The 27,831-nt window shown below is 43.2% G+C and overlaps 1 protein-coding gene across 1 annotated transcript; it reads left to right on the top strand.

Moving 5' to 3' along the window:
• The first annotated feature begins 6,536 nt into the window (after window positions 1-6,536).
• Window positions 6,537-27,402, top strand: Fam240a (family with sequence similarity 240 member A). The gene is made up of 4 exons (XM_013361815.4): window positions 6,537-6,683; window positions 9,472-9,612; window positions 17,167-17,315; window positions 26,778-27,402. The coding sequence occupies exons 3-4, from the start codon at window positions 17,170-17,172 to the stop codon at window positions 26,866-26,868; spliced, it is 237 nt and encodes a 78-aa protein (XP_013217269.1). The 5' UTR covers window positions 6,537-6,683; window positions 9,472-9,612; window positions 17,167-17,169; the 3' UTR covers window positions 26,869-27,402.
• The last annotated feature ends 429 nt before the right edge of the window (window positions 27,403-27,831 follow it).

Here is a 27,831-nt window from a genome sequence, read left to right as displayed (position 1 = left end):
TGGTCACTCTAGGCCTTGCCCACATTTCAAAAGCTGTCATAGCTGTCAGTAGGCCTTAAGTGGTCATGAACTTTAGAAATGTAATGCCCAAAACACCATATACGTTGCCTACATCTAAAGAACTAGGTAGTCATCTGCCACAGACTTTAAAGACCTTGTAGTTTCCAGAATAAATGCATTAAAGCATAAAGTTGAGAGAGACCATCAAGCCTCACTATAATGAAGTGATTTTTTCCATGTTGGCTGTTCTACAGAAAAATGTTTTACAAGTAATGTCATCTTTTTATGTCTCCCTTATCTTTATGTCTTTTTTTTTTAATGGATACATGTTTGGGTAACCTGAAACCATAAGCTAATGTACTGTTACAGCAAAATAACTAATTTTTTTTTTTTTTTTAAATATCCAGTTCCGGTGGGAGAGGAGACAGGTTCGCTAGTGCTATTTATTTTATTTATTTTTTTTTTTAAGAGAGAGTGAGAGAGGAGAGAGAGAGAGAATTTTTAATATTTATTTTTTAGTTCTCGGGGGACACAACATCTTTGTTGGTATGTGGTGCTGAGGATTGAACCCGGGCCGCACGCATGCCAGGCGAGCGCGCTACCGCTTGAGCCACATCCCCAGCCCCAAAATAACTAATTTTCCCTTGCAAGAACTAGGTATATCTTTAACCATCTTTGTGAAGAATAACAAGATGGATTTTACAGAGGATATTACGGAACAATTACAGAGATCTGAAAAAATAGTGATTAGCTGAGCTCCGTCGCCTACTGTAAAACTTATGAATACATAGCCATTAATAAGGTTTTATTATTAATTATTTAAATCATTATTATTGATTTATCACAATTGATTTACTACATAGTTTATTCTTTTCCTTTTTTTGGGGGGCGGTGGATACCAGGGATTGAACTCAGGAGCATGTGACCAGTGAGCCACATCCTCAACCCTATTTTGTATTTTATTTAGAGACAGGGTCTCACTGACTTGCTTAGGGCCTCACTAAATTGCTGAGGCTGGTTTTAAACTCATGATCCTCCTGTATCAGCCTCCCAAGCCGCTGGGATTACAGATATGCACCATTATAGCATAGAGTTTATTCTTAATGGAAAAAAAAATCAGTCCTAACGATTTAATCGTAAAACGATTTAAATTAGAAGAGAAATTCAACCTTAAAACACCTTGTTAACCTTGATAGCATTGCCTCAGTAGAAATGAGGTTTGGGGTTTTTTTTGTTTTGTTTTATTCTATTTTGTTTTATTCTATTTTGTTTTCACACACTTTTAGGAAAGGTCATTCCTTACCCACATGTAATGTAGTGATCAAGATCTTGGGCCAGAGCATCCAAATGCCCACTATGTGGCATTGGGCAAATTACTTATCCTCTCTGCACCTCTGAAGGCTGATGTGAGGACTAGATATAAAGTTAATTCATTTAAAGACTAAGAATGATGCTTTCCCACCCAGTGCAGTGGTGCATACTTGTTAATTCCAACTACTTGAGAGGCTGAGGCAGAAGGATTGCAAGTTGGAGGGCAGCCTGGGTAACTAAGTGATATCCTGTCTCAAAATAAAAAACAAAATAAAAAAGAGCTTGAGGTGCGGCTTAGGGGCAGAGCGCTTGCTTAGCACTAGCAAGCCCCAGTCCAGCAAAAAAAAAAAAAAAAAAACTCTTCTTTCACAGGGCATGGTCTATACGTGACGCTCAGAGGAGTCCATGGATCTCTCTCTTTTTTTTTTTTATAGATAGAGAGAGAGAGAAGAGAATTTTATTTGTAATATTTATTTTTTAGTTCTCGGCGGACACAACATCTTTGTTGGTATGTGGTGCTGGGGATCGAACCCAGGCCTCATGCACTCCAGGCGAGCGCGCTACCAGTTGAGCCACATCCCCAGCCCTCATGGATCTCTTAAAACCTGCTCATGGTCTTAAGTTTATGAAACCAGCGTGTACTGGGGACTGGAGATGACCTTTAAATCCCTCATTTCACAAGGGTATCCAAGGAGACTTTAGGATGATAGGTGGCTTTCCAAGGCCAAGCTCTGACACTGCCCAGTCGTACTAGTCTTAGCTGGGCCTCTGAACTCTTCCAGTCCCTCTGAAGGTGCCCTGGCAACACCTTGATTGGCACTTAACACCATCAGAGCCCTCCACCGACAGGAGAAGGCCTGGGCCTCCGGAGGCCCTCAAACCCATTGTCCAACAGCAGCCCTGGCCAGGTGCTGGGGTCCTACATAGGCGCCAGTCACACCAGGACCTGTACCAGTATTTGCTTACTACCCTTGGTGACAGCAAGGGGAGAGCCCCATCCCACTGTCCCTTCAGCCAACCTGTCTCCTTGAGCCGGCCTCGGGGCTGGCCAGAGAGCTGTCCCGTGGCAGCGATGCCCTCCAAAGCCACGTCCCTTGGAACCCACAGGCGTGTGCCTGGGCAGGTGTGACTGGACTCAACAGCCTCATGTGGAGTGTCAGGAAACACCCCCAAAAAGTCCTTCACCCAAAATAATCTTCCCAGAAGTACTGCCAGAGGATCTTTTTTCTTCAGAGAATGACATGGAACATTGTCTGGTGACAATGCTGGTGTAATCCAGGACGGCTTGCTAAGGTGTCCCCCTGTACAGCCCAGCAGGGACCACTGATCCAAAGGTAATGGAATACGGATCAGATTTGTAAATCTCAGGCCAAGAGACGTGGGCTCAGCTGTCAACTCTGTCCTTGGCTATGGCCGATTTTAAATAAGGTCCTGGAAGAGAAATCACCAGGGGAATGGACCTCCAACTCCCTACAGATGCCCCGCCCCAGGGGCTTCAGTGTGGTAGACCATTAAGGCCCCCAGCAGCTTCAGAGGGAAGCATCTGCCAGAGCGCAGGGGCTGCTCCCTACAGACGCTCCAGGTCCTGGCGCTGTGTCAGTGGGGTCTGCAGCAGGAACCATCATTTGGGGGCGCTTCCCTCGCTTGTCTTATGTCTTTGATTATATTTGTTGTATCGTTTAACATTTTTCCTTATCCTCATCGATCACTCATTAAATTAGATAGTATAACTGAAAAGCACTTTGCCAACTAAAAAGTGCCCTAAAAGATCTGTATTCAGTTTTTGTTGTTGTTGTTCTTGATTTTGGTACTGGGGATGGAACCCAGGGGGGTCTTAACCACTGAGCCACATCCCCAGCCCTTTTTTTTTTTTTTTTTTTTTTGTATTTTATTTACAGACAGGGTCTTGCCGAGTTGCTTAGGTTTCCAGAACCCATAGTCTTGAACCCTCTCACTAAGTTGCTGAGGCTGGCTTTGAAATCACGATCCTCCCCTGGGATGACAGGCGTGCCCGACCACGCCCTGCTGTATTCAGTTTTCATCATAGCAGGATCACAATCATGACCTGATCTTGCCATTGATCGAAAGGAGCTAAGAGTCAGCAGAAGGCCTGGGACTGGACTTGCTGAGCGAACACAAGAGGAGATGGAAGATACTGCTTCCTGTTCAACAGTCCCCTTGGTCCTGGTGAAGGGGCCCAGGTTTGTCCAAAGTTATAGTCACCAGAGACAGTGGCGTAAGGGATACCGCCACTCAGGAGGCTCCTGGTACAACTCCTAGACTTCCCTTGGATTTGGCCCAGCCATACAGAGACCTCTTTATTTACGGTGGCCAATTTAAAACAAAACTAAACTAAACTAAAAGATGTCATGACTGTCAAGGACTAGCATTTCTCAGGGAAAATAGGTTGGGATATTTGCAGTCTCCACACCTTTGTGACCTTGGCCCTGTACACCTTCTCTCTGCCTGTGCTTGGTGATGTGGTTCCTTGGGCTGTACATTCAGGAGGGTTTTCTGTTTTCCAGTTGGTCCGTAGTCACTTCGGGACAGAGGTTGAGCACTTGCCCTGAGATTCACAGCTAAGGGAGCTCTCAGGGGTCCCATGGGGTCAACGGGTTTCCAGAACCCACAGTCTTGACTCCAAGCCTCTCTCTCCATTGAGCAAACCCTTACAACTCCATCCTAACTGGACATTATGTGGTCATCGGTTCTTTAATTGACTACATTGGCTAATAGTTGCTTTCTATTTAAGTTTCAAGGATTTAACTTTGATGTTCCTACCTCCTCCCTGTTAAACGGTGACTCCACTCACGGACACGCTTTAGACAAGGGTGGCTCGAATTACGCCATGGTAAGCATGTTTTCTGTGGGATGTTTACCACTTATATTTAATATGCCCAGTATATGGGCCAATTTCAACCAGACACAAAGCAGCTTTAAGAGCGCTTTCATGCTTTGAGATTAAGCAGATGTGAGTCCCAGCCCTGCCGCTGACAGCTGTGGGATTGTGGGCATGCTACCCGGTCTTTCTCAGCCTCGATTTTTTCAGGGAAGATAATTTTATGCAAGGAATTTCAGTGAAGAACCACAAAACAAAATAAGATGCTTCACAATATAACATCCCCAAATACTAGTTTCATCTTCTCCTTCCTCCCTCTAATAGAGAAGATGAAACTTCTCCTTGGCTTAAATTGAAACACTCCATCTTTTCTTACTATTTCCACATTTCTTCTGACCATGAGGTATGGGCACAACGAACGTAAACGTCCTTGTAAAAGCATGGTGTGGTCCTGGCAGGAATGAAGCCTGCCCCGTGGAGCATCAGGAGGGAAGACTATTTGTTAGCAAATAGGAAGGTCTGTCTTCCAGCCCTGGGTAGGTCCTTCCTGGCCTGGTGAACCCAACCCAGAAAAGCAGTCAAGTCAAGTCTGGAAATGTCATGTGACCCATATGAATATTTCATGTGTCCCAAAGCCCAAATGATGAAGAGGTTGGGATCAGCTGAAGAAATGTGTTGACTCCCCCTACCCCATGATTTCTGCTTTATTGACATTGAACTTGCCTATAAAAGGTCTAAGCACAGCCGAGGGCAGTCCTTGCAACTCAGTAGTAAAAGAAAGCATCTTCCTCCAATGAGGGGTGTTATGGTATGGATAAGAGGTGTCGCCCCACAAAAGCTCATGATAGGCAATGCAGCAATATTCAGAGGTGAAATGATTAGATCCTGAGAGTTGTAAACCTAACTAGAGGACTAGGCCATTGGATGGATTAATAATTTGAATGGATTACTGGGTGGTGACTGTAGGCAGGTGGGGCATGGCTGGAGGAGGTAGGTCAGGGAACCTGCCCTTGGGGATTATATATCTTGTCCCTGACTCTTTTCTCTCTCTGCTTCCTGGCTGCCCTGAGCTGGGTAACTTTTCTCCACCACGATGTTCTGCCCCAACCCAGAGTAATGGAGTCGGCTGACCATGGACCAAGACCTCTGGAACAGTGAGCTCAAGATAAACTTTTTCTCCTCTAAGTTGCTCTTTTTCTTTTGGTACTAGAGATTGAACCCTGGGGCACTTGACCACTGAGCCACATCCCCAGCCCTTTTTTTTAATATTTTATTAGAGACACAGTCTCGATGAATTGCTCAAGGCCTCACTAAGTTGCCGAAGGCTGGCTTTGAACTTGCGATCCTCTTGCCTTAGCCTCCCAAGTTGCTGGGATTACAGGTGTGTGCCACTCACCTGGCCTAAATATTTTGGTCACAGTGACATCAAAATTGATTAACACAAGGGGCTCCATCACAAGGGCCAGCAACAGTCTTCCCCGGGGCTCTGCCATGTCCACACCCTGGGATATAAGTGGGTCTCCTGCCAGCCCTCTCTGACAGGGCTCATAACTTCTTCAGCTTCCACTCATCCCCCCAAACTCAATAAAGCAACCCCCTGCCTCACAACATCTCTGTGAAGCGGCTGGCGGGTCAGGTTCCCACTTTGCTGGAGCCAGATCAACTCCTGATGGTTAGGATTCCTGGTTTTTTTAAACCTAGTTGTTATCTTCCATAGATAAGTCCTCTCCTCATGCTATTGATTTCAGTTTCTCCCCGCCTTTCCCACCACCACATCTAAAAGCCCAGCTCCGAGAGCCAGGAACACATGGTGTACCAAATGCAAATGTTCCCAAATCCAGCTGGGCCTTGGCAACCCCTGCAATTTTCCTTCATTTATTTTTGGGACAACCGATGGTCAAAAACCGAAGCGGCATAAATCCCCTATTTCTTAGAAGGGAGAAGGAGGAAAGGTTTATTGTTGCTGTGAGAACACCAGTAATAACAGAAGCAACCTCTCCATTTACCAGGCTGTGCTCTGGGACAGGAGCCACACTGAGGGGCAAAGCAGCTTCATTTCCAAATGCCCTTCAAGAGCTGTGGCCCCTGCTTCTGTCCTGCTTCCAAAAACCACTTCAGTCACATAGCTTTTGTACAACCCTGTCTTGCCAGGCAGAGTCCAAGAAGCTAGTCATTGGAACTCTCAACCCAGAAAATGCTGGGTTGACTCAGGAGTAAGTGTGACTAGAAATCAATTAGGCTCTGCACTGTCCCCATGACTCACACAGGAGCTGGAGACACAATGGCCACTTTCACTCCCCAGGCACACCCAATGCCAGGAGGTGGCTTATTAGTGCCTTTCTCCTTAGAGAAAAGTGCTAAGGCTGGGGAGGCAGGGTGAAGGGTGCTCAGGACTTCCCTGTACATTTCTTTTCAACTTCCTGTGAACTTTTAATTATTCCAAAACCCAAAGTTCATACAAAGCAAAACAAAATCAAGCCCAACTCGAGAGCCCTTATGCCCTCCACTACTGTGACTGTCCTGTGGAACACAGGTAAGTCCTGTGGGAATCGGACCTGCGTGTGATTGCTCTTCTTATTTTGTATCTGCTAACCCTCAACACTCTTCATGTAGTCTCAACTTCCTTCTCTATGTAGCTCATCATAGGAAACCGCGGGGCAGAGACACGGGAAAGTCTGGGTGTGGCCTCTAAGTCAGGGGTCACCTGTAAGGGGCTGGAGCTCACATTGGATTAAGGATTTGAAATTAGGCTCCTGGACTTCAAAACCAATCTGTCACTCATTACAGTTTATTCACTAACTTATTTTGCAAGACTGGGGATCGAAACTCCAAGAGTCTTCTACCACTGATCTATATACTCCCAGCCGCTTTTATTTTTCATTTTGAGACAATTATCTCATCAAATTGCTCAGGCTGGCCTGAATTTCTGATCCTCCTGCCTCAATGTCTCAAGTAGTTGGTATTACAGGTGTGTGCCACCAAGCACAGCTGTCACTTGCTATTAACAGGATCTCAAGTAAGGTATTTACTCTTGTGTCTCAGTTTTCTTTCTTCTTTCTTTCTTTCTTTTTTTGAGCTAGAGTCTTTCTAAGTTGCTGAGGCTGGCTTTGAGCTTTCAATCCTCCTGCCTCAGCCTCTGGAGCAGCTGGGATTATAGGCATGTGCCACCATGTCCTCCTGCGTGTTTTTATTTTCTTAAGAAAAGGAAATCTTAGCCAGAGCCTCTGAGGAAACGTTATCTTCCAAACACACACACACACACACACACACACACACACACACACACACACACACACACACTCCTTCAGATTTTCTGGAGTCTTAATCTTCTTAGAGAAAGTCTGTAGATACCATGGGTTCAGGGCCATCTTCCTTCTAAATAAGATGCTCAGCTTCATTCCCATTGAGAAGAACTTCATTAAGAATCAAATCCATTGAATAAATTAAAAACAAAGAACGAGATTCTGGAAATTCAGAAGGTGGATTATTCAAAATTTAGTGGAACTGGGAAAAATCAGAAATGCTTGTTCTTTGAAGTTAAAAAAAGAATGAGAAAGGCTATGAAATGCTATGTTAGTGGGCCAGGTGGGGTTTCCAGATCACTTGTGAGCCCAAGAGGGGTCGCAAGTTACACTTGACTTTATAAGCCATTTCTTGGAGGACTCACTCATGGATTCAATGAAATTGAATGTAGGCTTCATTGAACTTAATGTAATCAAAAAGCCTTCCCAGGGCTGGGGATATAGTTTAGTTGGTAGAGTGCTTGCCTCGAATGCACAAAGCCCTGGGTTTGATCCCCAGCACCACACACACACACACACACACACACACACACAATCAAAAAGCTTTCCCAGAGTTTAGTGTCAGTCTAACAATAACACTAACACCAATCCTACAAGATAATCTTCTGCCTATTAAATCCTCAGTATGCTATGGATTTTTAAAAAGAGAAAATAAATATTTAAAATCTTGGGGGCTGGGAATGTGGCTCAGGCGGTAGCGCGGTCGTCTGGCATGCATGCGGCCCGGGTTCAATCCTCAGCACCACATAAAAATAAATAAATAAAATAAAGATATTGTGTTCAACTACAACTAAAAAATAAATATTTTAAAAAAATACTTAAAATCTTAGCTGGGCACCGTGGTACATGCCTACAGTCCCAGCCACTCAGCGAGAGGCTGAGGCTAGGAGGATCACTTAAGCCCAGGATCCTGGCAACATAGGAGGACCCCACCTCAAAAACAAACAAAAAGTTGTGGCTCAGTGGTGGAGCACTTGCCTAGCATGTGTGATTCTGAGCACCACATATAAATAAATTAATAAAATAAAAGTCCATCATCATCTAAAAATAATTTTAAAAAACAACAAGAAAAAAATAAAAAACAAACAAAAACCTCACGATCTTACAATAGAAATGTTTTACTGCCATTTTATCATATTCTCTCTGTTTGTATATAACATGTTATTAGCAGAAAAACATTAAGTCAAAATGGATTTGGGGGGAACAATGGGGACAGAACCTAGAGCCTGGAGCATGCTAAGCATTCACTCTACCACTGAGCAACACCCCATCCCATGGGGGATACTCTTCACCTCCAGTGATATCAGTGTCACCCTTGGCATGGATTCTGTGACTCTTGGAACCTGTCATAAGCATGCCCATCAGAGTGCAAAAGGGTTTGATTACAACTTGACCCATGTCTACTCTCAGGAGCAGAGACCACCCCACATGTTCCATTCAAGAATACAGTTTGGGGGCTGGGATTGTAGCCCAGTGGTAGAGCACATGCCTAGCACATGTGAGGCACTGGGTTCAATCCTCAGCTCCACATAAAATAAAGGGATTGTGTTCACCTATAACTAAAAAAAAAAAAAAAAAAAAAAAAAAATTTAAAGAATACAGCATGCTCACTGAAAGGGTGTGAAGGGCACTTTGGACGGAGAAGCCCTTCTTGGTTTGATGCCTTTTGCTGGAAACCAGTCTGTCACCACCCAGCTCTATCCATGGATTAACAGCTCCATAGAACAACACGCTTCTCTAAGTCATCCTGCAAGGTGACCCCAAAGTGTGACTTATCACATCAACCAGGGTTCCTTAGCCTCCAAAGTTGGAAGGCAGCTTTGCCTGCTGCTCTAAGGATTCCTGCTCACACATAATCCTGAGCATGCTCTGAACTTGAGCTCTGCCTCTGGCCAAGTCATGGCCCCTACAGAGCCTGCCAGACCCGAGGCTTGCCTGTCCTGGGGTGGGCAGTGGGAGCAGGGATGGGGACTATTTTCCACCTGGAAGAAGATCTCTGTGATTCTGCTACTAATTCAGGGCCTGTAACCTTGACCGGCTTGGGCGTTCCTGTAACTCCCCACGCCTGGTATAAAAGGTGGAGACCCTGAGGTTTCAGGACCAGGCCGTGACCCCTGTGAGCCCCGGAGCTGAGGAGACAGAGCAGATTCCATCTCAAAGGTAAAGCTGTGGAACCTGAGTGTGCCTGGGATGAGGTTCATTTTACATTTCTACAGGGAAAGGAAATGGACCTATTCCTTGTAAACCTGGCTTTTTTCAGCTGTTGGGGTTCATCTTTCCTTTTGAAACTCCTTCCTTGTGTCTTCTTGGGAATGACTTAGAAATCTTAATAAGGCTTTTCCATGTTTAATTTACACAATTAAATGATGCATTCAAATCAACTTAAACTTGGAGAAAGCCAGAAGTGAGTACCAGCATTCACATGAGACTCAGATAAGATGAGATATGGTAAACAAAAACAGAACATATTGACTGAGAGATGCCAAAACCACAGAGAAGGGACCCCCTCAAATGCTCCCATGGAGCCACTCCACGGCCTTCTCCCAAGACCAGTGCATGGGAGGGTGCACTTCAGGTTTGGTCTTAATAACTCTGAAGCTGAACTTCCTAAACTGTAACAGGCACATGGATCATCTGGGGATCAGGCTGAAATGCTGTGTGTGTGTGTGTGTGTGTGTGTGTGTGTGTGTGTGTGTGTGTTGCCTTGAGCATGCCAGGCAAGCCCTCTAGCTACATCCCAACCCAAAAATGCATATTTTTATTCAGACTTTGAGCTTGATAAATTCCACCCTCGTACCTAGTCCTGGGTGATCCTGTTGCTGCTGGTTCATGGGACAGTAAGTAGTAAGGCTGGGTGGTTTTCGATGACAGTAAATCATCTTTGAGACTTCAGTGACTGAATCTCATTGAATCGGTAAAAAGTCAAAATAAATACCTTTGACTAAAAGCTTTTTCTGTTCTATGTTTTAAAATTTTTGTTTTTATATTAACACGTAGTTTTAAAAAATGGCCTGTGTGTGCTCATTTCAGTGGATTTTACATACATGCAGTTTGTGGGCTTAACTACAATCTCAATCAGAATACAGAATGGTTGATTTCCTCATCTCCCCGGCCCCAGGCTGCATGCCAGTACTCCACCACTGAGTCACATCCCAGCACCAATACTGTGTTTAAAGGTCAGTTTCTGAGTGCTCCTTGCTAAGAAGCACAATGTTAAGTTTTTGTGTATTGATTTCACATCCTGTATCCTTGCTAAATTAGCTCACTAGCTCCAGGAAAGTTTTGTATGGTTTGTTCAGTGTGCACTTGAATCCAAATTCTGCTTTCATTGGGTGAGCATTCTGTACATCACACTTGGCTCTAGGTAGTTAATGGTGGTTTTGGGTTTTGTTTTTTCCAGTACGGGGAATTGAACCCAAGGCACTTTACCACTGAGCCACATCCCCAGCCCCCCTCCCCTCCCCCCTTTTTTTTTTTCATGTTTTATGTAGATACAGGGTCTCGCTGAGTTGCTTAGGGACTCACTAAGTTGCTGAGGCTGGCTTTGAACTCATGATCTTCCTGCCTCAGCCTCCCAAACAGCTGGGATTAAAGCACCACGATGTCCAGATGTTCAGTTTTTTTTTTTTTGTTTGTTTGTTTGTTTTAATCTGTGATTTCTCTCTACTAGTTCTTTTGATTATCAAGAGAGGAGAAAAGAAGTCTCCAACAGTACCTGTGGATTTGTATTTCTCCTCCTTCCAGTTCCATTCATTTTTGTTCCTGCATTTTGAAGGTTGAGCTGTTTTCAATGCTCGGTTATTTTTTCTCAATTTTCAGGAGTTTGACTATGATATGTCTGGTTATAGATTTTCTTTCTATTGATTCTATTTGGAATTGGCTCAACTTGTTGACTCTACAGATCAATGATTTTTGGTTTTTTTGCCAAATTTGGGAAGTTTTGACTATTATTTCTTCAAACATAACTTCCTGCACCCCTCAATCCTTCTCCTTTCCAATTTTCTGCAAGCCCCTTTTTCAGTCTTTGGCTGGAAATCTGGGACTCTGGTGACCCAGTTCCAGGGTGCGCTTTCTGTGGCCGCCACATTCACTTGGGATCCTTGAAGCTTCTAAGGTGAGGAGAGTCGGGAGGTTCGCTGTCCTCTCTTAGGACGCAGCGCCCCCTAGCGGAGAGCAAGTGTTTCTGCCCTCAGGCTTTGGTCTGCGGACCTGACTCGTATTCAGTTCTTTTCACTGTTGCAACAAATGTTTTCTCCCATTCTCTGAGCATTAGAGGTCCACCCTCCCCAGAATCAGACAGCTGCTTGGAGCTCTCTTTGCCCACGTTCCATTTCTGGGTTTCGGTTTGCCTTGAGTCTTTTTAAAAAATATCTTATTTTTAAATTTTTTATTGGTGCATTACAGTTAGACAGAATAGGTTCAATTGTTACATATTCATACATGCACATGATATAATTTGGTTAATTTAATTCCAAATTATCTTCCCTTTCTCTTCCTTCCTCCCTCTCCTCCCCCTTCCCCTTCCTCTACTGCTCTCCCTTCTATTTGCATGTGACCCCCTCCCCCATTTTATTTATTTTTTCTTGATAGCTTCCACATAGAGAAAACACACGACCCTTGACCTTCTCAGTTTGGCTTATTTTGCTTAACATAGTGATCTTAAGTTCCTTCCATTTTCTGGCAAATAACATCATTTCATTTTTCTTTATGGCTGAATAAAACTCCATGTGTATATATTCCATATTTTCTTTATCTATGTTGACAGACACTTAGGCTGGTTTTGTAGATTGGCTAATGTGAATTGTGCTGCTGTAAACATGGGTATGCATGTCTGACTATTAAAACCAAGGAGTCGAATAACTGGGTCATAAGGTGGTTCCATTCCCAATAGTTTGAGGAACCTCCATACTGATTTCCAGAGTGTTCTAATTTAAAATCCCACCAACAATGCATAAGTCTTCCTTTCCCCCATATTCTCATTAGCACTTACTATTTATTTTTGAAAATAATATTTTTTAGTCATTAAATGGACCTTTATTTTATTTATTTATATGCGGTGCTGAGAATCAAACCTAGTGCTTCATCCATGATAGGCAAGTGCTCTACCACTTGCACTACAACCCCATCCCTTACTATTTATATTCTTTTTTTTTTTTGCACCAGGGTTTGAATTCAGGGGCATTCAACCACTGAGTCACATCCCTAGCCCTATTTTGTATTTTATTTAGAGACAGGGTCTCACTGAGTTACTTAGTACCTCACTTTTGCTGAGACTGGCTTTGAACTCATGATCCTCTTGCCTCAGCCTTCGGAGCCGTTGAGATTACAGTCATGTTCCACTGGACTAGGCCCTTACTATTTATATTCTTGATGCTATCATCAAATTTCATCATCCACTGGAGTGAGATGAAATTTCAGTGTAGTTTTTTGTTGTTGTTGTTTGTTTTTTTGGAGGGGTACCAGGGATTGAACTCAGGGGCACTCGACCACTGAGCCACATCCCCAGCCCAATTTTGTATTTTATTAGAGACAGGGTCTCATTGAATTGCTTAGCGCCTTGCTATTGCTGAAGCTGGCTTTGAACTTCAGATCCTCCTGCCTCAGTCTCCCCAGCTGCTGGGATTACAGGCGTGGGCCACCATGCCCAGGCTTCAGGGTAGTTTTGATAGTTTTGATTTGTGTTTCCCTGAGTGCTAAGGACATTGACAATATTTTCATGTATTTGTTGGACATTTTGAGAATTAGCCTGTTTATTGATTAGGGTACCAGGTTGCCTTGAGACTCAGCTAGGGGTAACAGAGAAAAAAATGGAAAGCTCAGCACCACTCAATAGTGACTAAGACTCTGATCTTCTTCCCCAGTCCACCTCCTACTGTCCCTATTAGTGCCTTCACAGGGCTGCAGCATGTGCTCTGTGCAGACTTGGGAGCTGCGGTGTGTGTTCCTTCCACCTAACCCAGAAATGGAACTCTTCCCTTCAACTTAAGTTATGATCATAAAGAAAAATTCAAAAAGTGATTAAATTTTTAAACTTTTTTTAAAATCTTGAAAAATAGTCAGACACAAGCCTGTTATCCCAGTGACTCAGGAGGCTGATGCAGGAGGATCCTGAGTTCAAGGCCAGCCTCAGCAACTTAATGAGGTCTTAAGCAACTAACAAGACCCTGTCTCAAAATAAAAAATTAAAAAAGGGCTGAGGATGCGACTCAATGGTTAAGCGCCCCTGGGTTCAATCCCCAGTACCAAAAAAATAAATAAATAAAAATTGGGGAAAATAATCACAAAATAGTTGCTTTCATGAGGTGCTGTCTATGCATGAAGCACGTTGGCAGCTATGCACCTTTTGCTGGTCTCAAAGGAGCCACTCTGGCCAAAAAGTCTGAGAATGATCAGTGTAAGCCAAAACTCTTAAAAAAAAAAATTCAATTCCTTAATTTGACTTTAATGCTCTATGTAACCTGAGACTTGAGAAATTAAACTGCTGGCACAGCATTGGGCCTCAAGAGGGACAAACGTTCCTTTGTCTTGTTTGGCTCACTAAACTTTAGTGAGACCCTCATGCGTCATAGATGCCTCACAGATGGTCAAAGTCCAACAAGTTTTGTTGAGCTGAATTAATGAGACTGTTTAATCATTAATTGATTTTGGGACATGAAGTTCATAATTGTCATTGAGGTTAACGCTGATTCTCCTGATACAGCTGCCGCCTGGTAGATGGTGTTCTTGGCTAAAGAGGTCCAAGGGGTTAGAACTATTTATCTATGATAATCCCCTGTTTCCAAAGGGCTTTCCAATGACAGTCTCCTCATCACTTCTGCAAGGTGGAGCAATGGTCCCCATCCTGGAGACCGTTCTCACAGAAACACACGTTCCCTGTGGAGGAATGAACGGGCTGAACCCTCATGAGGAGATGCTGACGGAATCTCCCAGGACGTGAGATAGAGTCGGGGATCTTGGATGAATCTCTAGTCCAAAGACAGAAGAATTTTTTTTTTCTACCTTTATGGAGGCATAGTTTAAGGGTAATAAAACTCCCTCTTTTTAAGTGCACAGTCTGAGAATTTTTGGAGAATGCAGACATGTATGTAATCATCATTACAAACAAGATCCAGGACATGTCCATCACCTTAAGAAGTGCCCCAGGCCACTCTTCAGTCAGTCTCTTCCCCCATCCCTACCCCAAATGAGCCCATGTCTGCTTCTGTGTCTGGCCCAGCAGGTCCCTCAGGCCTCGCCCAGGCCATTCTGGCTCCTGGTTACTCTACTCCCTTGGTCCAATTGTCCTTCCCCTAAAAAGTCATGAAACCTCTCAGACCAAGTCAGGGACTTTCCTCATGCTCCCCGACCCCAGCAGCTATCCCACGAAGTTCCAGTGCCTGTGACAAGTCTGTATCTACTTCGTTCTCCATGATACCTAAAGTCACTGGAGGGGAGACCCTGCCTAATCCCAGAGTCAGCCCTTGAGGATGCGGGGGAGAGTGGCTCTAGGTATCTTTAGTATTTTCTTTCTGCCTTCTTTTTTATGATTTTCCAAAAGTAAATTTCTAAAGTTGACATTACTTTTGTTTCCTGGAAGCTATAAAATGGATAACAGCAGCTGCTACAGTTCTGCTCATAATGAGGACCATGGGTGGGGGGGGGGGGAAGGAAGACAAGGTATTTGTCTAAAAATGAAATGTGTGTTTTCTTGGAGAAGATCTCACTTATTTATACCATCGTGTCACCAGAATATTCTAGCAAAACAACTGGTTAGGTGGTCACGTGACCTAGTAGAGGGAGGTAGAGAGGGATGTCAACCTTCAGCCCAGGGAGAACCCTGCTATTCCTTGGAAAGACACACTTCTTCCTTCTTCTACACATGGGACACATCCCAATGTCCTGGCATAGCGGGGCTCACCTTGTAAAGGACACAGGGATAAAAGTTCTTACCAAATGCTCTTTCTGGGCATGGACCCGTGGCAGGATTGTTAAACCTAGATCTCTGCCCTGTCATCTAAGGATTACTAAGTGGTGACCAACAGGCCAGGGATAGAGATAAATGACTCTTGGTCACGTACCCAAGAAGATGAACACTCACTATTATGGATGAATAGGGAAAATTCATGCTAATTTGCGGTGTCAGTGTTTTCAATTCACTTTGGCTGGTGATGTCCCTAAGCCAGACAATGGTCTGAGATAATCAAAGGGCCAGGACCAAGTTCTTTAATCATAGGTTGGGCAAACCCTGATTTAAAATCCCAGCTCCAAAATGCTCCAAAATCCAAACCTTTTTGCGTGCTTACAGGATACCACAAGTGGAAGATTCCATACCTCGAAATTTTGTTTCATGCACAAATTTATTTAAAATATTATATAAAATTACCTTCAAGCTATGTGTATAAGGTATATTTGAAACATAAATGAACGTCATGTTTTGACTCGGGTCTTAGTCCCCCCAAATATTCTATTATGTATTTGCAAAGATTCTCAAATCCATCCCCCCCACCCCCTCCCCCCCTGCAAAAAAAATCCAAAATCCAAAACACTTTTGGTTCCAAACATTTTAGATGAGGGATAGTCAACCCCTCTATTTATTCAGAATTTTATAAATTGCAAACTTTTCACATTTGTCATCAAATATGAATTTGAGAGAAATTTTAAAGATAAGTAACTTGGTGCCCAAAGAATTTTTGTAATGAGTACAAGGTACAAGGTCGGTAGGGACACAGGACTGGAGAAGACATCTAGCTTCATACCCGTCTCTCCCCCACCCCTGTTCCATTGTCCTGGTCACTCAGAAAACCATACTTCCCCAATGAGCTACATTCTCAGGTCTTTTATCTTATTTATTTATTTAGTTGTTTAGTTATTTACTTATTTCGTTAGTTAGTTATTTACTTATTTACTTATTTATTTATCTATCTATCTATTTACTTTTGAGACCAGGCTTGCCAAGATGCCAAGGCCGACCTTGAACCTGCACTTCCTGCCTCAGCCCCTTGAATCATTGGTATTACAGGCATGCACCACCATGCCTGGCTTCAGTCCCTGGTTTTTGATCTGTCTGCTGAACTCACTGAGTCCTGGTACTTGGGCAAAGTTTCTTCATGTCGAATAGAGAGCATTTTGATCATTTGACATATATAATTCCACACGCAAGCACTGGCACGTGTACAAATGGTCACACGTGTGTGCATGCAGGTGCAGCTCAAAGCAGCTTGCTCTGGGTGTGTTAGACATTGGGGCCCCTGTAGTAAAGGACTTGAAAACTTTCAAAAGTATACAGCCTGCCCTTGCCAGTTCTCATTGGGACCCCCAAGCCGTTTCTGTAATTCCTCAAATGTCCCCCATCGTGAGGAAGGTCCTGCCCATCTCACCAGGATGCTGCCATGGCGGAGGGATCCAAGGTGCACAAATCAGTGGCACACACACTTGCCAGTAAACAGCTGAGGAATGATTCTTCCTGAAGGAGGAAGGAAGGACAGAGGTGTTTGCCGATGACCTGTTCCTGGCCCACCTGTTCAGGTATGGGCCACCTTCCACTTGCATCGACGTCTCAGGTATCCTGACAACAAGAACAGGGAGTGGTGAGCCGAGCCTTGTCCCTCACAGAGGTCCTGTGGCTGGCCAGGGTCTCCCTGGTGGAAATCGTGGGTCTGAATTATCACGGACTCTGTACCCAGGAGAGCCGAGGGCTCCTGTTTTACAGGGTTTGGCTGCTCTTTTCTCTTCCAGGGGATGAACAATCAGTACGCCCGCCGCCGGGAGGTCTTCTGCGGGAACACCTGCCACGATCTCAAGCGCTTTTGGGAAAGAGAGATTGGCAAACAGACCTACTACAGGGAGTCGGAGGAATACCGGCTGGGAAGGAGCGCACTGAGAAAGTAGGAGGCCTGGTTGTCTTTTTTCTTTTTGGTACAGAGGAGTGAATCCAGGGGTGCTTAACCACTCAGCCACATCCCCAGCCCTATTTGGTTTTTTTTTTTTTTTTTTTTTTTTTTGTATTTTATTTAGAGACAGGGTTTCACTGAGTTGCTTAGGGCCTCACTAAATTGCTGAGGCTGGCTTTGAACTCACGATCCTCCTGCCTCAGCCTCCCGATCGGCTGGGATTACAGGCGAACGCCACCACACCTGGCTGTTTGTCTATTTTTTAAAAAAATTAATTGGTCTTTCTTAAAAGAGGCTTTCTTTTTAGATCAATTCTATGCTCTCAGCCAAATTAAGCAAAAAAAAAAAAAATACAAAGGGTTTCCATGTAGCCCCTGCTGCCCCCAACACACAACTGCCCTACTATCAACATCTGCAGCATCTGCAAGGGACCACCCGAGTGACAATCCTCAACTCTTCATTGACTCCTCATTATCACTTTATTAGTCTGTAAAAGCAAAAATCGATTTCTCCAGAATGCCAGATGGGCATTCCAGAGAATGTAATTATTTACGTTTTCCATACATGTGATCCTTTGATGCCGAAAATTAAAGAAACTCTCTCCTTTGTCGCCGTTACACTGTGGGAGCTGAGATGACACATGTGTCTATGAAAAACGATCCCACAAAGGAAATGGATCCTCATTCCCAGCGTTATTATCTGAGTGGCGACACTGGAGGGTGCAGTTCCTAGAATATGGCTGGCAGGGGCTAGGGGTCCCCAGTGACATGCAGACCAGGGCAGGTCACCGTGAATCTGCACGCTCACTGCCCTCAGGCATGTTATGGGAAGCCCCACAGGCTGCAGAGGGGGACCTGGTTCTCTGTCTCCTCAAAGGGAACAGCTCCACCAACTGTATTTGCTGAGGCTCTTGCTTGCTGGTAGTATAGATGGTGGGACCGTGTGCTGGCCATGTGGCCGGGCCCTTGATGCACAGTTGCTAGGCTGGGAACATGCACCAATTCACGTGTTAACCTCACTGTCGCTCTCCAGCCCCAGCCCTCCAGGGGAATCCGCCTTCTCCTCAGAGACACCTGCTCAGCCTTAACCCCCGACACCATCCTATCTGCTCTAGTGCAGGTCAGGGCATCTCACCCCGAGACCCCTGGAGAAACTGAGTTGGTGTCAATCATTCCTTCATTCCTGTCATCTTTCCCCCAGGCCAGTCCACTCAGTGAGGCTGCAATGAATCCTACACTTGAGTGTGCCCTCAAATGGAGTGAGACTGGCCAGAGGACAATGCAGAAACCAAAGGCTCCCAGCCAGGCACAAACTTGGGGTGAACAAAATTGGAAGTTTGTTTAAACAAATTGTACAGTTTGTTACAGCATTAAAAATAATGCACCGTAGCACACGCCTATGATCCCAGCGACTCAGGAGGCTGAGGCAGGAGGATCATGAGTTCAAAGCCAGCCTTAGCAATTTAGCGAGGCACCTAGCAACTCAGCGAGACCTTGTCTGTAAATAAAATACATAAAAGGTCTGAGGATATGGCCCAGTGGTTAAGCGCCGCTGGGTTTGATCCCTGGTACCAAAAAGAAAACAAAAACAAAAATAATGCAGCATCCCTCTATGCATGTAAGAAATAACTGTAAGGTAATTGTATGTGACAGAAAACTAACCTATTTATCCTCCACTCTTCCAATTTGATTCCTGTAGCTTGGCTCCACAGGGGTCCCAGCTCCACCTCCACTCTATGTTGTCCCTTCTCAAAATGGCAAGATAGTTACCCAGATCATTAGGCTTTGGGAGGCTCCACTATGAAGAGGTTCATAAGGGACAGAACATGGGGCCTGGCCTAGTTCTCCTCTCTCCACTGCGCTCCTGCTTAATCCAGGGTCAAATCTAGCAGCAGCAGGACGTGAAAAGATGACATCCTTGGAGGAGAAAATCACAATGAAAGAGAAAGAGTGAGTGAGGCGAGAGCAGGTGCAGAACAGCGGTTAAGAGCAAGACCCTCTGCACCAGGCTGCCTGGGTCACCCCCAAGGTCTCTACCAGATCTCCCTGTGTCCGTTTCCCCGCTTTTTTTTTTTTTTTAATTTTGGTACTGGGGATTGAACTCAGGGGCACTCAACCACTGAGCCACATCCCCAGCCCTATTTTGTATTTTATTTAGAGACAGAGTCTCACTGAGTTGCTTAGGGCCTCGTCATTGCTGAGGCTGGCTTGGAACTCGCAATCCTCCAGCGTTAGCCTCCCGAGCTGCTGGGATTACGGGCGTGCACCACCGTGCCCCGCTCCTCACTGTTTTTCATAGAGAAACAGACACTAGGAGAGGACCAACGCTGAGGAGTTACTTTCTTTCATTACGGTGAGGTAAAGGAGTATGCCCTGGAGCTTCTTTCCTTAGTAAATGAAGCATCCCAGCTACTCACATGCAAAGGTGTGTGCACAAACAGTCCCCATTTTGGAACTGGTCTGGGAGTCAACACAGATGCCACCAATGCAGAATCTGAGCGTTCCTTTCTGCAGTTCCAGAAAGGAACTGGTTCTGTCATCCTCGGGGTACAGCTGCTTGTAGAGCTGGCACACAGATGTGTAGGCTTGCTGGAATTGCCAGCCTGTACTCTGAAATCTGGCTCTACAGGTATCTAGCAACGTACCCACCACCTGACATCTTTCAGGCTAAGGAGAACTGGGCAAAGAGAGAGGAATGGAGAAGAGCATCCTAGGCTGAAGACACGCCATGTGAAAGTGGCCCGAGGCAGTGAGTATGCTGCATATGTGGAACAGAGAAACAGTCATTTTAATAATTTTCTCTGTATTCCCCAAAGTCTCTGCTGCAATGCTAAACATATAGTAATGTGTTCAAGAATTATATGATTGACTGGATTCAAGATAACTACAAAATCATCTCTCTTATGGGTCTTTGCTGCTTACTCTGTGCCCCAACCTTGACCTTCCCTGTAGGATTGGAGACTAGCTACCACCCCCATCAGTTCTCCCTCAGCTGACCCCTCCTCCTAGGGTGATCCTTGATCCCTTTGTCCTGTGTCCTCTGGCTAGGTTTTGTCAACAGGAGGTGAGAGGACTGGAGGGAAATTCCACCCATTTCCTCCCAATGTCCTTCCTGCTCTGGGTCCTGTTTCCTGGAGGTGACTTCATCCTTTCTGTAACACAGCTCCTGCCAGAGGGCTCTACCTCCGTGGCTCCAGGCTCCAGAGCATAAATGAGAAAGGACTGAGAAATAAATGATTAGCACTTGGCAACATCTAGTGAACGTAAATCACATATAAACCATGACCAAAGTCTGCTAACATCAAAAAAGAGATAAAATAAGATGGTTGTCCATCATACCACCCATGAACTAGTCTTGCCAAAAAGAAAGGAGGAGGAGGAGGAGGAGGAGGAGGAGGAGGAGGAGGAGGAGAGGGAAAAGAACTTGTATCTAACCAAGCCTCTAGTTCTACCACCAACTGATAGGATATGGAGGAGATGAGTGGTTCTGGTCACCACAGGTATACAGTCAACAAGATCCAGCCTCTGCAAGCTCTGAAGAACAGCTTGGTTTCAGAACAATTGGCAGGGAAGGGGAAGAAGGATGAGGGAGAACCGACATATTAAAAGAAACTTAACAGAGCGACAACCAGGAATATATGTTCTTTATTTGTATCTTGATGGAACCAACCAAACGGTTAAAAATTGTAAGAAGCTGGGCTCAGTGGCACATGCCTATAATCTCAGCGGATGGGGAGGCTGAGGCAGGAGGATCACAAGTTCCAAGCCAGCTTCAGCAATGGCGAGGCACTGAGCAACTCAGTGAGACCCTGTCTCTAAATAAAATACAAAATAGGGCTGGGGATGTGGCTCAGTGGTTGAGTGCCCCTGAGTTCAATCCCAAGTACCAAAAAATAAATACAAATAAAATTATAATATAATTGGGGGTTTTAACGGACTTGATACTTTATGAAATCAAGTACTTCTGATTAATGTTGCAAGTGTGATGATGGCAAGATAGTTTCCTTTTTAAGGAGTTCTTGTAAGGACAAACTACTGAATATAGTTACCATACCAAATTATTTACAGCATGTGTGTGTGTGTGTGTGTACGAGTGTGTGTATGTGTGTGTGCATGTGCAGATGAGTATTTCATACTGAGTTATTTCCAGATGAAATTAAATGATGTCTGGGTTTGTGTTTAAAATGCAGGGTAAGGAAGATGTGGGAAATAAGATCATCCATGAGCTATTAAAGCTGGGAGTAGGAGTGAGGGTGGATACAAAGGAATTCACAATTGCTAGCCTCTACTTTTTTATGTGCTTGAAATATTGTATAATAAAGGATATTTTTAAAATGTTATCTTGGGAGAAAAAAAAAAAGAGTACCATTTCCCTTCCTCCTCACTACCTCTGTACAATCCAAGTTCCATCCATTTCTTCATCATATATTTTAAGGCTATGTTATGAGGTATATGAGGTTTAGAATGGTAATATCTTTTTGCTGAAGCAAACCTTTTCATTAGGCAATGAGTCTCTTTATCTCTGACAATGTTCTTTTGATCAAAAGCCTTTTTTACCAACTATTTATATTATCACATTTACTTTATTTTTATGAATATTTTCCTTACATATCTTTTTTTTTAAAGTCTTCTTTGTTCTTGCAACTTAGATGTATCTTGGGTTTTTTTTGTTTGTTTGTTTGTTTATTTGTTTTTTTGTACCAGAACTTGAACCCAGGGGCACTTAACCCCTGAACAACATCCCCATCTCTTTTAATTTCTCTCTCTCTCTCTCTCTCTCTTTCTTTCTTTCGTCAGGGTTTTGCTAAGTTGCTTAGGGCCTTCCTAAGTTGCTGAGGCTGGCCTCGAACTTGTCATCCTAGGGCCTTAACCTCCTGAGTCGCTGGATGACCCACGTGCGCCACCAGCGTTTTAAACAGCATGTACTTGCATTGGAGTTTTTCCAACTGGACATTTTTAGACATTAATTGCCAGATTTATTCCTTTTATATTTATTTTAAATGATGTGTTTCTACCACCTAAGAGTATTTAATTTCATTTCCTTCTTTCTCTATTTTTTATTCTTATTTTTTTTCCATCAATATCCATGTCTCCCTAATAAGATGAGAACTATTCCAGAATTTCTTCTCTTATGTTTACTATTTTATCTTTTCTATTTTCTTTGGGTTTATTATTTTACAGAGAAGCTCCCAATTTTGATCAAGTCTGATTTATCCAAAACACTATTTTTCTTTTATGGATTTTGATTTTGGTGTTGTATCTAAGAAGTCTTTGTCTATCTTAAGGTCACAAAGATTATCTTCTATGTTGTATTTCTAGAATATTTAAGGTTGTTAAGTCTTACATTTAGGTTAATAATTCATTTTTATTTTTTTCTCCATTGCTGGAGATCAAATACAGGCCTTGCAAGCACTCTACCCCTGAGCTACACCCCAGCCCCTTAACTTTTTAATATAACATGAGGTGTGGATTGAAGTTCACTTTTTGTATATGGGTATACAGTGGTTCCAACACCATTCATTGAAAAAAATTATCCTTTCTCCACTGTGTTTCCTTGCACATTTTTTGAAAATCAATTACTCATAAACATATGGGTCTATTTATATTCCATTTCTCATTTGTGTGGTCATTATCTTAATTATTTAACTTTACAATAATAGTCAGGTAATATAAGTCTTAACACTTTTTCTTTTTAAAGTTGTTTTTGCTATTCTAAGTACTTTGCACATCCATATTAATTTTAGAAGCAGCCTGTCAATTTCTATTATTTAAAGAAGTCTGCTAGGTTTAATTTGGATGGAGTTGAACCTATAGATCAACTTGAGAAAAACTGATGTTTTAATAATATATAGTTTTTGAGAGATGAACATGATATATATTTTTCCCTTTATTCTGGTCTACTGTAACTGGTTTACAGTTTTCAGAATAAAGATCTTATACATCTTTTGTCAAATTTATCCCTATTTCATATTTTTGTCATTACTTGATTTACTAAAATTTCAATTTTTGATCATTTCTTTGAATGGTAGGCTATTTAGAGTTGTGTTCTTTAGTTTCAAATATCTTGGGGATTTTCCAGATGGCTTTCTCTTACTTATTCTAACTTAATGATTGTGGTCAAAGATCATTGTATAAATTGAATTATTTTAACTTTATTAAGACTTGTTATATGGCCCAGAATATTTTACACTCATAAATATTCCACGTCCATTTGAAGAGAAAATGTGTGTTCTGCTGCTATTGGGGGATTGTTTTATAAATGTCAATCATGTCAAGTTGGTTGATAACAGCGTTTGAATGTTCTGTATCCTTATTGGGTTCTTTGCTATTTTTTTATTGACTGATGAAACGTGAGTATTCAAATCTCTGACTATAATTGTAGATGGGCCTATTCTTGAAGTTCTGTCACATTTTGCTTCATTTATTTTGAATCCCTGTTATTGGATACTCTCACCCACGACCAACACAGACAAGATGACTGGGTTTAAAAGAGCTGGCCGCAACATTAAACTAAGAAAGTGGAGAAAAATCACACAACACAGACATAAGTTTTTCAGATGGAGGGAGGGATGGCTCTGCGACCTTAAGGGTCAGCTTCCACACTGGAAAGAGCACTGGAAATAAAGAGTGTGAGCCCAGAATCCCTTTATTTTATAAGTGGGTGCACCCGAGGGGGATATGGTTTTAAGGGTGGAGTCTTGCTTACTGATGTCTGGTGGGCAGCAGATTGATTGACATCTTGATGAGTCACAGCCATCTCAGGTGCTGTGTGGGATCTTAGGCAGAGCTGGAGGGGGAGGTGCACCCACATCATGCCATCAATCCCTTGACAGGGAGTTCACAGTACCAGGCCTGTCCCCTCCAGAGGCTACTATGCACAACACAAGCCACACTCAGCCCATGGACGGCTCGTGACAGGGTACATAAATGTTGAGGATATTTATGTTCTCTTGGCAAATTAACCCCTTTATTAGGAAACAAACTTCTCTCTGATATTATTCTTTGCTTGAAATCTATTCTGTCTGATATTAATAAAACCACTACAGATTTCTTGCATTAGGGTTGACATGATATTTTTCCATCCTTTATCTTAAAATTTACTAGTCTTTAAAGTGGATGTCTTTGTTTTTCAGTATGATTCATTTTTATTTTATTTTTTATTTGTTCTAATTAGTTATACATGATAGCAGAATGCATTTCAATCATTGTACACAAATGGAGAACAACTTTTCATTTCTCTGGTTGTACATGATGTAGAGTCGCACCACATGTGCAGCCACATATGTACCTAGGGTAATAATGTTCATCTCATTCCACCATCGTTCCTGCCCCCTTGTCCCCTCCCCTTCCCTCTCTCCCCTTTGCCCAATCAAAGTTCCTCCATTCACACCCTCCATCCCCTATGGATCTGCATCCACTTATCAGAGAGAACATTCGGCCTTTGGTTTTTGGGGATTGACTAACTTTACTTAGCATGATATTCTCCAAGTCCATCCATTTACCTGTAAATGCCATAATTCTATTCTCTTTTAATGCTGAGTAATATTCCATTGTGTTTATGTACCACGGTTTCTTTATCCATTCATCTGTTGAAGGGCATCTAGGTTGGTTCCACAGTTTAGCTATTGTGAACTGAGCTTCTATGAACATTGTTGTGGCGGTGTCACTATAGTATGCTGATTTTAAGTCCTTTGGATAAAGACAGAGGAGTGGGATAGCTGGGTCAAATGGTGGTTCCATTCCAAATTTTCTGGGGAATCTCCATACTGCTTTCCATAGTGGTTGCACCAATTTGCAGTGACACCAGCAATGTATGAGTGTATCTTTTTCTCCACATCCTTGCCAACACTTATTATTGCTTGTATTCCTTGATAATTGGCATTCTGACTGGAGTAAGATGAAATCTTAGGGTAGTTTTGGTTTGCATTTCTCCAATTACTAGAGAAGTTGAACATTTAAAGTGGGTTTCTTGTAGGCCACACAGATTTGGATATGACTTTTTTTATATCCAATTTGGCAATCTTTACATTTTAATTGGATTGCTTATACCATTAACATTCATTGGCATGATTTGGCTTAAATCTACCATCTTCTATTGTCTTCTATTTTATTTCTCTCATCTGTTCTTTATCCCGTCTCTCTCTCTTTAGGCCTTCTTTTGAATTAATTGGATATTTTTTGTGATTTTATTTTAGCAATGCCCCCCTCCCCCCCCACACACACACACAGGGTGTCACTGTGCTGCCAAGCTGGTTTTAAATACCTGGTTCAAGTGGTTCTCCGACCTCAGCCTCCTAAGTGCTGGAACAACAGAGGTGTGCCACCACACCCAGCTAATCTGTTAGGCTTTTTAGCTACAGCTATTTGTTATTTTGGTGGTTGCTTTAGGATTTACAGTATTTACCCTTCCCTTATCTCAGTCTACCTTCAGGAGATACTTCGTCGGGCCCCAGGTAGTATATAAAACCTTACTCTGGCAAATTCCCATTTCTCCCCTCCAGGTCTTTGGGCTATTGTACAAGGTACAGTTTTGCCTTCACAAATATTATAAGCCCCACGTTACATCACTAACAGTTTTGTTCTCAACAGTCAATGAGCTTTTCAAGAGATTTAAACAGTAAGGAAAGGGTCACTGGCCTGTCCCAGGGAGCTGCTTTTCAGGTGCTCGTCATTCCACTGTGTTGCCCGATTTCTGTTTGGTGACATCTTCCTTCTGTTTGAAGGACCTTCCTTTCCTTCTGTCCAAAGGACTTCACTGCGTGACCACCGTGGCATGTAGACAGTCTACTGCCGAAGTTGTCTTCAGTAGTATGGGCTCACTCAGTTGCCAAGGCTTGGTCTTAAACTTTTGATCCTCCTTTCTCAGCCTCCCAAGTCGCTGGGATTACAGGTGTGTGTGCCACCACACCGGGCTCTCAGTCTGTTTTTGAAGAGTAGCTTTGCTGTGCCAAGAATTCCAGATGGACAGAGTTTCTTGCTCCTGCACATTATGTTTTCAAAGGAAAATTTCAGAGGATCTAGATTAAAATCCTGGGAACAGAAAGTCCGTTCACTTTCACTTGGGTACTAGATGTATCCAAGCACATATTTAAATCTTCAGGTCTGAGTTCATTGTGGTGGTGCAAACCCTGTCATCTCAGCAACTCGCGAGGCAGAGGCAGGAGGATGGCAAGTTCAAGGCCAGTCTCAGCAACTCAGTAAGGCCCTAAGCAACTTAGCAAGATCCTGTCTCAAAAGATGAAAAGGACTGGGAAGGTAGTTCAGTGGTAAAGTGCCTCTAGGTTCAAACCCTAGGGCCTAAATAAATAAATAAATAAATAACTCTGCAGGTCCTCTGCATGCCCTTTGAACTCCCAACCACACACACCACTGCAGGGGGTAAAGGAAAGGCAGCAACCCGGGATCCATAGCCATGGAGATGAATGCCAGGCTGTGTGTGTTTTGTTTCTATTTTCAGGCTTAGAGAAGAATGGAAGCAGAGGCTGGAAACAAAGCTGAGGCTACGGAACAATCCAGACGAGACTGAAAGGCGGGCAAATGTTGGCTGAGAGCTTCCTGCTCCACTGACCACAGAGGACACAAAGCACTGAGGTCACGCTGCTGGAAGTCAACTCAAATCCCCAAGTCCCTTTGCCTTGCCGGTTGGATCCCCGCAAGGGGGTTCCCTGCCCATCCTCTCCCAATGCGCATGCGCCTCATTTGCCGAGTCAGTCTTCTCCGTGTCGGGGGCAAGTTTTTATTCCAAGTGGCTCTGAAGATGAGCTTATTTATAATCAAGGCTCCAGGCAGCATTCTTAACTTTTACATAATTATCTTCTAATTAAAAAACCCACCTATTTCAACTTCTTAGCACCCCAGAAGGGGTTCCCAACCTTCATGGTCAGAGTATAAACATGGTCCAGGGGCTGGGGAGGTAGCTCAGTTGGTAAAGTGCTTGCCTCACACACCAAAAATAAATAAATAAATAAATAAATAAATAAATAGGAATGGCACTATCCCGCCTAGGAAACCATTGTTTCAGGTAATCCTTTCTCTTGTTCTCTTTCGATGCAAAGAGAAATCGCACCTCTCTGCAGAAATAAAGATAATTTTGTATAACAATGAGGGTCTCCCTCCATTACCATGCAATTTCCCTTTTCTCTCCCTTTCCCTCCCACCTCATGTCTCTGTTTAATGTTGATCTTTTCTTCCTGCTCCACCAACTTGAATCTAATGTATGAAATATGATATGTCAAGAGCTTTGTAATGTTTTGAACAACCAATAAAAATAAATAAAGAAATAAATAAAAGAAATAAAGATAATTTCAATAGTCATAAATAAGGTTTGAAAATACATTGATCTTTGTATGAATTTGTTTTCAAAAAAAATATGTCTCTCAATACTATCAGGATTGTTTTAATACAATTCAGTGTCTTGGTGTCCCCAGTGTATGCATTTCTTTTTTTTTTTTTTTTTTTTTAAAGAGAGAGTGAGAGGTGGGGGGGGACAGAGAGAGAGAGAGAGAATTTTA

This window comes from Ictidomys tridecemlineatus, chromosome 2 (genome assembly GCF_052094955.1).
Source record: "Ictidomys tridecemlineatus isolate mIctTri1 chromosome 2, mIctTri1.hap1, whole genome shotgun sequence".
In the NCBI taxonomy this organism is placed as follows: Eukaryota; Metazoa; Chordata; class Mammalia; order Rodentia; family Sciuridae; genus Ictidomys; species Ictidomys tridecemlineatus.
The sequence above is the reverse complement of the archived record's forward strand: the minus strand, read 5'-3'. Positions and strand labels throughout refer to the sequence as shown.

What these genes read in the sequence shown, in the direction of transcription:
- Fam240a (XM_013361815.4), top strand. Translation starts at nt 17,170, where the DNA reads ATGAACAATCAGTACGCCCGCCGCCGGGAGGTCTTCTGCGGGAACACC. An exon ending in GGAAGGAGCGCACTGAGAAA is followed by an intron (nt 17,316 to 26,777) that starts GTAGGAGGCCTG and finishes TTCTATTTTCAG; the next exon opens with GCTTAGAGAAGAATGGAAGC.